This window comes from Phocoena phocoena, chromosome 13 (assembly GCF_963924675.1).
Source record: "Phocoena phocoena chromosome 13, mPhoPho1.1, whole genome shotgun sequence".
Lineage (NCBI taxonomy): Eukaryota > Metazoa > Chordata > Mammalia > Artiodactyla > Phocoenidae > Phocoena > Phocoena phocoena.
The window spans coordinates 11,138,699-11,151,255 of record NC_089231.1 but is presented as its reverse complement, the minus strand read 5'-3'; the positions used below and the strand labels follow the sequence as shown (position 1 = coordinate 11,151,255).

Genomic DNA, 12,557 nt, shown 5'->3' with positions numbered 1-12,557 from the left:
CTTTCTATACATTAAGAATAGACATGCTGGGCTTCCCTGGTGGTGCAGTGGTTGAGAGTCTGCCTGCCGATGCAGGGGACGCGGGTTCGTGACCCGGTCCGGGAAGATCCCACATGCCGCGGAGCAGCTGGGCCCGTGAGCCATGGCCGCTGAGCCTGCGCGTCCGGAGCCTGTGCTCCGCAACGGGAAAGGCCACAACAGTGAGAGGCCCGCATACCGCAAAAAATAAAGAATAGACATGCTTATATATTTTAGGTATTTTAAAAAATGATAACAAAACCACAGTGTTAAACCGTTAAAGCAAAGTACAGTCTATTTCTGTAGCCATTTATGAATGATTTGATGATACCCTTTATAACCAGTTTTACATAGGGCCTCAAAATTCACCAAGCATAAACATAAGTATTATCCCATGTGAGTGAAAACTGTGTCTTTCTTTCTACCTAGAATTCTTTCTGTTTACATTTCCCCATCATAATTTACAATGTAGGAAATTTAGTCTTCTATTTTTCCTTTGAGGTATGGCAATCTTACCTTTAACGTACTTCAGTTTTCAATGTAAGACCTCAGTTGGGATTACCTATGGAATTGTGCTTCTATAAAATACTACATAGAGTTACAGTACAGTAAAAAATGAGCATTTATCAAAATGCATTTCCTATGAAGGATAAGTACACATCCATTTTCTGGCACGGGGATGACTTGTACGGTGGCTGATATCATACTGTCAAATAACATATTTAAGCTTCTTCAGGCCCATTCTTGCTCTGCTATCTTCATAATCTCCTCATTTTCCATACCCTAAAATAAGGTTGAATGAAGTCAAAACCATCAAATAATAGAGCAGTGTTGGGGAGGTATTGATAACATGGCTTCCATTCCCTGTGGGAGAGGAAGGGTTAGAATATGCCACATCCTGTCAAACTTCCACTCAGCTGCAGATTTCTGAGCTCTGGGTTTGCTGTCTTGTTATTGAGACGCGTCCTTTGTCTGCTGCTTGCGGTAATTCCCAGAGTCAAGTATGTATTTCCGTATTTCATAAATGCTGTTGATGTGTGGTAGAGGAAAATGAAACCTACAACATTTCCAATTTATTTTTCTTCTTTTCATTACATTTTTTTCTTTCAAAGATGTTGTTTAAGTAATCCTGCCGCTGTGGATGCACATTTCTCAAAATGGAGGAAAGATATGTGTCTCCTTTGACTGTGAAAAAGCATACATTTTGGATTTTAGTTTTAGATTAATACAATAACTCTAATTTAGTGAACATCTGAATTTCAGATTATATTTTCCAGTTTGTTCCACCCATTGTTACTGTGTATATATAAGTGGATCCTAACATCGTCTTAATCATCACGCACGTGGGTGCACGTGTATAGACTGTTCTCTACATATTTCGAGTATAATCGAGTATAAATTTACTCGTTTTCAAATAGTCAAGATTAGAGATGAATTTAGGGTCTTAAAAAAATAAGATAGCAACACTCTTTGAAGAAAGTTGATCAAAGAGACTAGGACCCTGTTCCTTAGGAGTATTTTCCATTTTCTTTGATTTGGGCAGTTATCAGAGCAATCTTCTCAGAATATGTGTATGTCAAAGACATATTCCAGTGAGCCCTTCATGGTTTTTTGTTTCGCTTAGTACAAGTCACAGATAATGCACAGTTTTCCTTATTTCTGTCTTTTTCCATGGTGTGTTGTTTCCTAGATTAGTTTCAATGGGTAGGATTCCAAGAAAGAGATATTTAAGAAGTAGATAAGAGGGGATTTAGTGATTACCTAAGGAAAATTGGAGAGAGAATTTAAGGATAAAACTAATGATTCTAGTATGAGTAGCTAGATGAAAAATGTGCTGTTCCTTTAGAATGGGAGTGTGGAGGTGATTAAAATGGTTTGGAATATATTTGCATTACCTGTGATATCTAGAAGGTCATGAATGAGGGTTTGTAGCTTAGAGGAGAGATCTAGAGTGCAAACTTAGGTTTGGGGGTCATAGCGTATGCATGGCAATTAAAATGAAAGGGACGACTGAGAACATCATAGAGCATGCATATAAAAGGAGGGAAAGAATGCTTTAGACATTACTTGGTGAAACTGACAAATTTAAGTTAGGGCAGAGAAAGATTCAGAAAAGGCAATCTATTGTATTCTTCCAGGATTAAGATCTTTTAAGAGAATTTAAAAATAACTCATCAACAAAGCAAATAAAAAATTCATATTTAGATCATTAAAAAGAATTGCATATATTGTCAGTAGAGGGAGGGGATTGATGGATCCTGGAATCTATGTTATATAGTAAAGACAGGACATAACCAATAAGGGAATGATAAGAGTCAAAGGCCTGGAGTTCAAGGAAATTTCCACGTCTAGATCTGATCTCTCTGCCACTAGTTCATTTGGTCGTTTCAAGTCTGTTTTGGTTCATTTTCCCTGGAGATGCAGCCATCACATGTCAGAAAGTGAAGTCACCCACTTTTATTCTCTTCCTCTTTGTGATTGTATCAGCTGCTACCTAACAAGTCATCCCAAAGCTGGTGCTTTAAAACATTATTTCTTTAGGTCATGATTTCATGGGTCAGCAGTTTGGTGGGGCCTCCGCAGGGTGGTCTTACGAGGGCTCACACATGGGTCAGAGGTCAGCTACTCGTGAGCTTGGTGGATCTGCCTCTGTAGAGGTGGCTGTCTGTCTGCTGGAATGACAAGAGAGGCTGGAAGTGTGCCTCCCAGCAGCCGGCAGCTAACCTGGCTTTGTTCCATGAATGGCAAGAAAAAAAGCTCCATGGTCTCCTGAAGCTGATTTCCGGAACCGACACAACATCACTTCCACCACATTATATTGATCGAAGCAAGACCAGGTGACCCAGATTCAAGGAGCGATGGGGGGGAAATACATGAAGAGAGAGGAGCTATAAAATATTGTGGATACTGTGAAAGAAGAAAAAAGATTTTGGGTCCCAGCTCTGCTCCAGAGAAACTAAAAAACCTTCAGGTTACATTTGCATGAAGTGGCAAAGGTAAGGGTGAATCTCAGATCAGCTGACTTCCACTTGAATCTCCTCTCCACTGTCAGCATTACTCACAGAGTAATTGTGTGGATCAAGATTAATTAATAGTTGCCACTATTTGCTAAAGGTCCCCAGGAAAACATAAACTAAACTGTCTTTGGGTCATAATCTGGATTCAGCTTACCTGAAAATGATCGAGACCCTTTCATGGAAGTTCCTGGTCCAGTCAGTAGTGCATGCTGGGAAATATGGACCTCAGCACAGTAAGGGAATCAATCTGAGCTATACTGTGAACGAGGTTTTTGATGCTAGGCAGGAATATAGTCATTTGCAAGGCTTGTTTTCTACCTTCTGCTTATAGAATCCAAACAGCCCACCTAAATTCACTCTTAGAACTGTAACCTGCGCAGGGTAAGGACTATATAAATGTGTATTGTTCACGGGAAATACGTTTAGCCGTCTATGGCACTGCCTCTTTGTAGACAAGTGCAATTAGCAATTTGAAATGTGTGTGCATTTAGTTGGTGGTCATAGAATTTTTTAAAAAAATTGTTACAAAATGGAGATGTGTTAGGATACCTGCTTGAATTGCTTTTTAAAAAAATATTCAGTGATCTTTATATCTAGGTTAAAATGTTAATGTAAGTGCTCTTGGAGGTCAGAGGGCACTCGTGGAGCTAGCTAATGGAAATAATAATTCCTGATATCAGTATTCTTATTTTATTCCTAATAGCTTGACATAATTTAATGTCTTAGGCTTAAACATTTCTGCAGTTACTCATAAACTGGACCCTTTCTCAGGGTCCCAGTTTACCTGTAGAGCACCAGACACTTTCTACGTAGTGGAAGTGATCTTTGCAAAATGTGAATGTTTGTATCGAGCACCTGAGAAGCAGCTGTGTTAAAGTATGGGTTTCTTTGAAAGTTAAAATAATGACTCTCATAAAAATGTAAAATGGACATGGAGACACCCTGTAAGTTTTTACTGCTTATTCTAAATTTGCCTACCTACCTACCTGTGTAAGATTATACATTTGGCTTCTCTCATAGATCTCAAAGCCTAGCACAGTGAGACAGACACGAAAGGGTCAGTCCCTTGTAGAGGACACCCACAGAGCTGGCGAAACTTCCAGAGGTCTTCTCCCCCTTCACACCTGAGCCTCTCTGAGGGCATCAATGTGGACCATTCTATACATAATTATTACATATATATATATAACAATTATGTGTGTGTGTGTATATATATATATACATATATAACAATTTAGAACACGTCTTTCTCTTCCCTTCTTCCCTATAAAAAAATAACCTATTGCCCAAATCTGGATCTAGGTTTTGTGATTCACACAGATTTCAAGACAGGTAAAAGCTGCATGCTGCTGATAAAATCACTTGTAGCTGTGAAAGCAAAAATGTCACTGGACAGAGTTAAACAAGTAAGACCACAAGGATATTGCAGTTAGGAGAGAGAGATGAGAATTCAGTGTAAACTCAACTCAGGTGAAACAAAGGCCTGGAGAATTTTTTAAGAGCTGGAGTGTGTGTGTGTGTGTGTGTGTGTGTGTGTGTGTGTGTGTGTGTAATGGGGGCAGGGGTGTAGGTGACACTGTATTTGCTTTACCCAAAGGAAAAGTAAGTTTTCTTGTATTTTCATGATAGCAGGCAGTTTTGTAACTTGGAGCAAGACTCTTGCTGAAGATTGGTTCTAAGAAAAGGTAGGTCAGGGGCCTAGAGTCAGGAAGAAGCCTGTCTACATTTAGTCAAGCTGACAGAGATAATAAGACCTTCTTGGACATAACCCAGGGACGGGGGGAAATAAAGGCAGTAGTGCAGTTGTGCATAATAATGGCGTTTTTTGCTTTTGGAAAGTGCTTAGGGAAGAACTTTAGAATTCTTATTGTATATAAATGTACAAAGTTGTTCTTTGCTAAGATACCTTGTCCAGGGTTGTAGATTACGTCTAAGGTTCTGGGTAGTAGATTTATTTGGAATAAATTAATCATAAAGGGAAAGTTATGATTGTGGGTTCTTTTCCATTGGTACAGTTACATTTAAGCCCATTTACGTAGGAAAAATGATTTATATTGATTTGATCAAGTAGGGAGGATATTGAAAGCAACAGAGTATATGCTTTGATCCCAAAGACAGCTAGAAGCTCCAGAGAAAGAAATGCTTTTAAAGATGATGAATGGTCTCAGTTCTTTTGTACAAAATCAGTATTAAACATAAGACACTATATACATAGTCTCAACGTACACGCACACACACACACACACACACACACACACACACCCCCAGCCCCAATGGTACCAAGCCGTGGTTACAGGGACAGAAGGAAGAATTTCCTGAATGATGTAACTTGGATCAGTCCCTGAAACATCAACAACAGCATTGGCCCAAAGTACAAGATCTAAAGGAGGTCATTGAGCTTAACGAGAGCGTGTTTGGCTATAGACCAGAAGGCGAGCTATATGCAGAAAGAAAAATGCAGTGTAATGATTTTATTAAATGAATTCAAGATGATATTTTAACTTAGGTTTTTACTATTGAGGAAGTTAAAAATGGCAGGGGAGAACTAATGAGTCTCCACTGTTTATGATAGTTAATTGTTTTGAGTGTAACAGATGAATATTATAGACTGACTTTGCCAAAGATATAGGCCGAGGTGTCATGGGGGAAACAGAAGAGAAAGACATAATCTTTACTTTCCATTTGATTTGCTCATAATCTAGCCGGAAATCATGGCGCTAATAATAGTATACTAGTAACAGCAAATGCTTATACAGTAATTACTCTGGGTCCATGACTGTTCCAGCTGCTTTAAATTTATAGACAATTTACAGCAACCCTACTTACTTGGTGAGGTAGGCAGATACCTAGATGTGATAATGCCATACACCATGAGTCCCTAATTGCTCTTAGAGTTTGAACAATGCCTGCTTGTTCTAGCAGAAACGGCATGGGTGGTGGACAGATGTGGCTTGGAATTCACGTAGTGTGTCTGCCCCTAAGTACACATAAAATTTTGGGCTTTCACTGGAGCTCTTTGCTACTTAGTTTCAATAATACCAACCTTCTGTCTTTTAAAATGCACATTAAAGATGTGTGTAAAACTTTTTTTTGGAGTTAGCTCTCTATAAATATAAAGAAGTTTTAGTTTTAGGTGAGGGGATTATGAGATCACTCATAAAGAAGAAAAGAGCTGGTCTCCAAAAGATTTCAGTAAGAAAAATGGCAGACAAAGTTATATGAGACGGAGGGAGCAGCAGGTGATACAAACTAGAAGGGACAAAGTATGCTATTTATAGTGAATAGTTCATTTTAATTGTAGTAAAAAGAAAAGGTGGGAGGAAGAGGGGTGAACCTCTGATCTGGAAAGAGAAGCATATTATTTGGGGCTCCTTAGACCACGGATTGGCAAACAACTGCCTGCCTGTCTCTGGACAGCTCAAGAGCTAAGGAAGGTTTTACATTTTTAAGTGACTGAAAAAAATTTTAAAAAAGGATACGTGAAAGTTAGATAGAATTCAGCAGACTTCCGTGTCTGTAAGTGAAGTGTTACTGGCACACAGCCAAGCTAGTCCATTTACCTGTGGCCGAGGACGTGGTGCCTGCAAAGCCTAAATATTTACTATCTGGTCTTTACAGGGAAATTTTGCTGACCACTGTCTTAGTTATAATGCTTACTGTTTCAGTCCTAAAGTTCATCATCCTTTGATGGCAATACATTTCAACAACCCTATTTGATAGCTTAGGAAAGAGTATGTCCAACAAGCTGCTTTCTCTTTCAGCATCTCTGACATAGATGTCACTTGACAGATGAAAAAGCAACTTCTCTGTGGCATCCGTAGTTTGGGTCAAAGTGACAATAATTGGTTTCAGGTTCTTTAATAATCCTACATATTTATTTTCTTGTGAGCTGCAGCTTGAACTGTGTTTTGGTCAAATTTCCAAATATATCTAGTCTCCAATGCTACGTAGTTTCAAGTATTGAATAGAATCTGTTTAGACATTACCTTTATCTCCTTCCCTTTCCTTCTTCTTTGTCTTTCCCCAGTTATTATTTTAACTTATTTCGCCGAGTATAACCTTGCTTATTAAATCTAATAGTTATGGAACGTATTGCTTTTGTAGAAATCAATAAGAGAAACAGGAATTAACATTTTATTGCAAAAGCCTTTTCTTCAATTTGCTTAACAGTCCTATCTGTCACACCACACCCTTCTTTGCAAACTAGTCTGGCTGATTCCGGTTTGCTCTGAAAATCATTTTGTGTGGCACTTCCTTCCGTCTGGAACCTTGATTCATAGGCTTTCATATGAATTCTTTCATTGCTCGATTTTCAGAATAGCTTTTAGGCAACCAATCATCACGTGTGATCCTGTGTTTCTTTATGACTTGGCAGCATCCAGATGTCTTTACTGCATGTTGTTGTCTTTTAGACACATTTAAAAAAAAACAAGTTGCCATAAAATAATTGCATTCATTTGTGCAGTAGATGTAAATTATTCTTTCATAAGTCAGTCAAACTTTTACTCGAATACAGAAGGACTAGCTGTCCCTTTGGTAAACCGGAATGAATATCTTAAAAGTTGTGGTTTTGGACTTCCCTGGTGGCACAGTGGTTGAGAATCAGCCTGCCAATGCAGGGGTCACGGATTTGATCCCTGGCCAGGGAAGATCCCCCATGCCACGGAGCAACTAAGCCCATGCACCACAACTACTGAGCCTGCGCTCCAGAGCCCGCGAGCCACAACTACTGAGCCTGCGTGCCACAACTACCAAAGCGCACGCGCCTAGAGCCTGTGCTCCGCAACAAGAGAAGCCACCGCGATGAGAAGCCTGCGCACTGCACCAAAGAGTAGCCCCCGCTCACCGCAACTAGAGAAAAGCCCGCGTGCAGCAACGAAGACCCAACACAGCCAAAAATAAATTAATTAAATTTTTTAAAAAAGTTGTGGTTTTGAGTCAGTTGAAAAGGAGATGGTAAACAGGGTGTTTGGTTTTTTTTTTACATAGTCTATCTTACATAGACACATAATATATAAAAGTAATATTTCTCTGCTAATTTATCAGTTTTATAAATATTATAAGAACAAACTGAGGGGATTCCCTGGAGGTCCAGTGGTTAGGACTCCACACTTCCACTGCCGAGGGCACGGGTTCAATCCCTGGTTGGGGAACTAAGATCCTGCAAGGTGCATGGCGTGGCCAAAAAGTAAAAATAAAAAAGACTACAAACTGAATAGGTTCATATTCATGCTATGTGTGAGTATGTTTAGAGTGTCTTAAGTAAATGCATTTAGGTAAATAAGAATGCTTTGTTTTATCTTTAGCAGAACCCAAATTAAATATCGGATTACATGTATAGGCCCCAGAAAATTATAACGAAGAGGTCAAGTTTCTTAGAAGAGGATTTGCAGCACAATTACTTGAAGAGCCTTTTCAAAATACATATGCTTGTGACTCATCCTGGGTCTGCTGAATCAAAATCTTCTTGGAAGGAGCCAGGAATGTATTGGAAAGTTCCCCTGAGTGGTTCTGATTCTTACCTTTGGTTGAAGACCATTGGGGTAGAAATATTTTTAGATAATAGACAAAAAAAGGTAGCCTCATAAAAATATCACTGAATTTATTAATAAGGTGCTGTTTATGGCACTGTATAGCACGTGCCCCAGGATGTTCATGTGAGACCTCAGATAAGAATTAAAACTTGGTTTTCCCGCAGTAATTATATGAAGTTTTTTATAGTCAAGAAAAGCAATATACCTGGTTCTTTCTTCCTCTACCTCCCGCTTCAGCCATCCGGATTCTCTGGGGCAAAGGTGTAGTTCCGTTTTGAGGCTCTTGAGGCCTGGATAGCTACCTTCTAGCTTTTCCTAATTCGTTAAGAATGTATTGAGTTCTTTCAGTGTACCAAATTCAGAATAGGCAATTCTGGGAATGCTAGTGCTGAACAAAACAGTCTGGAGCTTACAGTCTACTAGATGAGACAACCGTTAAGCAGATAAACATTTGAGTAAAGCGCTCTCTGGCCGAGATATTGTGAGCCTGTTCTGAGTATTGGTTTATATATTTTTCATATATCAAAAAAGAGATGAGCCATGGAATCTCTTCATGTCCTGTTTATGTGGAAACACACATAACACATATAGTATATATTTTTATGTTTTATATATATGTGTTATTATATTTTATATAAGTGGTATGTACATTTTGTCATATATATAGCATATATGGCACACATACGCCCATACACATGATGGATACATTTAGATTACAGTTCTCAGCAGTACATTTTAGCCCGTTTTTCTTAATGCTTTTTTATTGAATAACACGTAAAAATGACAAGTAAATTATGCTTTATATGTGCTAGTATTTCTACTGGTTTCTTTCTGAAGTTTTTGTTTTTATATCATTAAATGTAACAAATATTTTGGGACAGTTTTTTAGTGGTGAGATTGAGATTGAAAGTCACAACAAGCTGGGACTCTCTGTACCCCTCGAAGAAAGAGAAGCATGTGATTGTCACAGACAAGTTCTACCTGTTGGGCATAGAATTCTTTTTTTTAACAAATGGTGCTTCATTAGTACAACATTGAATTGCCCTTACAATTTTTTAAGCTACCAGATGGTTTGACTTGGTCACTGTTTTTGAGAAAAGTGTTAGCATGTTAATCCTGTTGAAAAGTTGCAGGATGGTGATTCTAGAATATAACTGTCAACCCTCTAATACAAATAGAGACAGAGAGAGAGACAGTGTATACTGATGGCGGAATACTGAAGACAGAAACAGTGGGTGCTTCATCAAGAAGAATCAGCTGTGTGTTCAGGCTGTATAACCTCGATATGCCACCTCTTCTGCTACAGCTGCATTTGGAACACTTGAAAGTTAAGGATTGTAAAGGAGTCCCCCAAATCAATGAAAATGACCTTGTAAATGAGAAATTTAACGGAAAGTTGTATTTTTCTTCCTTTTTAATGTGCACCCCTGGATACTGCAGTTAAATTACATGCTTCAAGAATACTACCTTGAGGTCCTCTCGGAAAAGATTTTAAAATCCTAGCAGTTGTCATTCAAATGATGTTCTAAAGACCTGCATTTGCCCATGCAGTGTACCGCGGCAGAGTGGATTAAGTTAGCTCAAATGTACTTACCACACTGTCTATGAGCCAGAAAGCAGCAAGGATTCTGATTGGCATTATTATTTATTACTTTGGAATGCTGACGGTGCATTTTCCTGGCTGAGTCCATACTATGCTTATTGATGCGCATGAATGAAAAGGCTCTGCTTTGCCGTAATTTAATTTTCCTAACAACTTTCTTTATAGGACTTGGATTTTGAAGCCAAAACAAGTTACACGCTACGGATAGAAGCTGCAAACAGAGATGCCGACCCTCGCTTTCTAAGCTTGGGACCGTTCAGCGACACGACAACCGTGAAGATAATTGTGGAAGACGTGGACGAGCCCCCTGTGTTTTCGTCACCCCTGTACCCCATGGAGGTGTCGGAAGCTACCCAAGTTGGGAATATCATTGGGACCGTAGCAGCTCACGACCCAGATTCTTCCAACAGCCCTGTGAGGTAAGAGCTCACTGCTCTCCTCTTCTGTAATTTTGCAACAATGTGCCTTTATTCACAACTCATGTCTCTACGTTATGATGCTTTGGGGTCATAGCTAACAAAAACCAGTTTTGTATACGTATTGAGCCATAGCTGCAGAAGTGAAACAACATCAGAACAATGCAACATTTTAGTAATTCGAAAATGTGTCACCTGATTATCCAAGGCCATTATTGTGTGGCAGTGTCTTTAGGCACCATTGTCATCCACAAGCAGAGCTGATGTGCCTATTCAGCCAGTTATCCTGAGCTCTTTCAACACAAACTGTGTTCAGAGAGAAAGTGATGCATGTCCTTGTTGTAGGATAAATGCAGATGTTAGAAAACTAATTTTATAAACAATTTAAATTAGGGGTTAATTTTTCAGCAACCCCTTTTGTATATTGGTCTATATGGATAGTATATGTTTGTTAGTTTATTAATTCCACTTATAAAAAATAAAATAATACCATATCTCTATATAAGGACTATTTAAAAATGTCCTTTCAATAGTCCTGTAGAGAGAGTAGACACATCGTTATAACCAACTCTGTAGTACTAACAGAATGATGATATGTAAGCGTTTCAAAATATCACAACGTTCCAGTTCACACTTTTTACTATAGTTTTACAATCTGAGAGCTACATGCATGTTTTTGTATATGCATGTATTTGTGTGTGTGCATATGATAAAGCACGTCTTTTTTTTTTTTTTTTTTTTTTTTTTTTTTTTTTTTTTTTTTTGCGGTACGCGGCCCTCTCACTGTTGTGGCCTCTCTCCCGTTGCGGAGCACAGGCTCCGGACGCGCAGGCTCAGCGGCCATGGCTCACGGGCCCAGCCGCTCCGCGGCATGTGGGATCTTCCCGGACCGGGGCACGAACCCGTGTCCCCTGCATCGGCAGGCGGACTCTCAACCACTGCGCCACCAGGGAAGCCCATAATAAAGCACGTCTTTTTAAGTAAATATTTAATAATATTTAATTGAGTATGTAGAACATACCAGAAATTACATTGTATTTCATGTCTTAATTTGGGCTCGTAAGTAATATTTTTCAGTGTCATGGTTTGGATTTTGATTACAAAAGCTAACAACAGATCTAACTTTTAGATTTAACTGATATTTAATGTTGCTAAGTGCTTCTGAGCTAACTTCTGAACTACGTCTGGGCATTGCTTGCAGAGTATCAAGAAAAATATCTATACATTAGACAATGACTTTTAGTTAAGAGCTCATATTCATTTTTCCTCCTAAAATAATAAGCCAATTTAGGCTTATTACTTATATAAATAAATTATTATACACATTTAATAATATTAAATAACATTTTATTATTTATATGTAAATAATAATCATATATATGTGTGTGTATATGTAATTAGTACTCTCCTTTCCTTCTCTTTTGTTTGACAGTAATATCATGGCCTAGTAAAGAATTGGTATAAACCAATTTTGATTCCAAAAATGAAGTCATACTCATTGCTTCTCTGTCTTTACAAGAAATTCAGGCTATATGGAGGCTATCTTACTCTTAATGCAGTGGTCATAAACCATTTCTAAGAATGTAGCCTTCTGTGCACTAGAATATCTGTGGGTCACAGATGTACGCAGATGGAGTAAGCCTTCGCCTCCTCCCTGTAATAGCCCAGGCTTCATTGTCAAACAGCTCCCTGACTTAAGCTCAGCTCCATCTACCGAGTCCTACTGATGTGCACAAATGTGAACTTGGGTTTTGTTATCGCATTGCAACTCTAGTGACATACTTGTCTCCTTCCCCCCAAGAACAACCAACCACAGTACAATCGTAGTCATACATCAGCTACTCAGGGTAGTCTGACTTCTGCTTAAATCACTTAACTTACTGGGGAGAAAGAGAGAATGCTTTCATGAAATTGAGGATCTGGGAAAATAAAGAGACACACTAATATGTATCACAATTCAGTACTTCAC

General features: G+C 38.7%; 1 protein-coding gene across 2 annotated transcripts in view; it reads left to right on the top strand.

The window, feature by feature from the left end:
• CDH7 (cadherin 7) overlaps window positions 1-12,557 on the top strand; it is a 121,907-nt gene that overhangs the window by 75,765 nt on the left and 33,585 nt on the right. For both annotated transcript variants that reach the window (XM_065889895.1, XM_065889896.1), the window contains one exon: window positions 10,338-10,591. In XM_065889895.1, coding sequence (XP_065745967.1) covers window positions 10,338-10,591 — 254 coding nt within the window. The remainder of the gene's footprint in view (window positions 1-10,337; window positions 10,592-12,557) is intronic.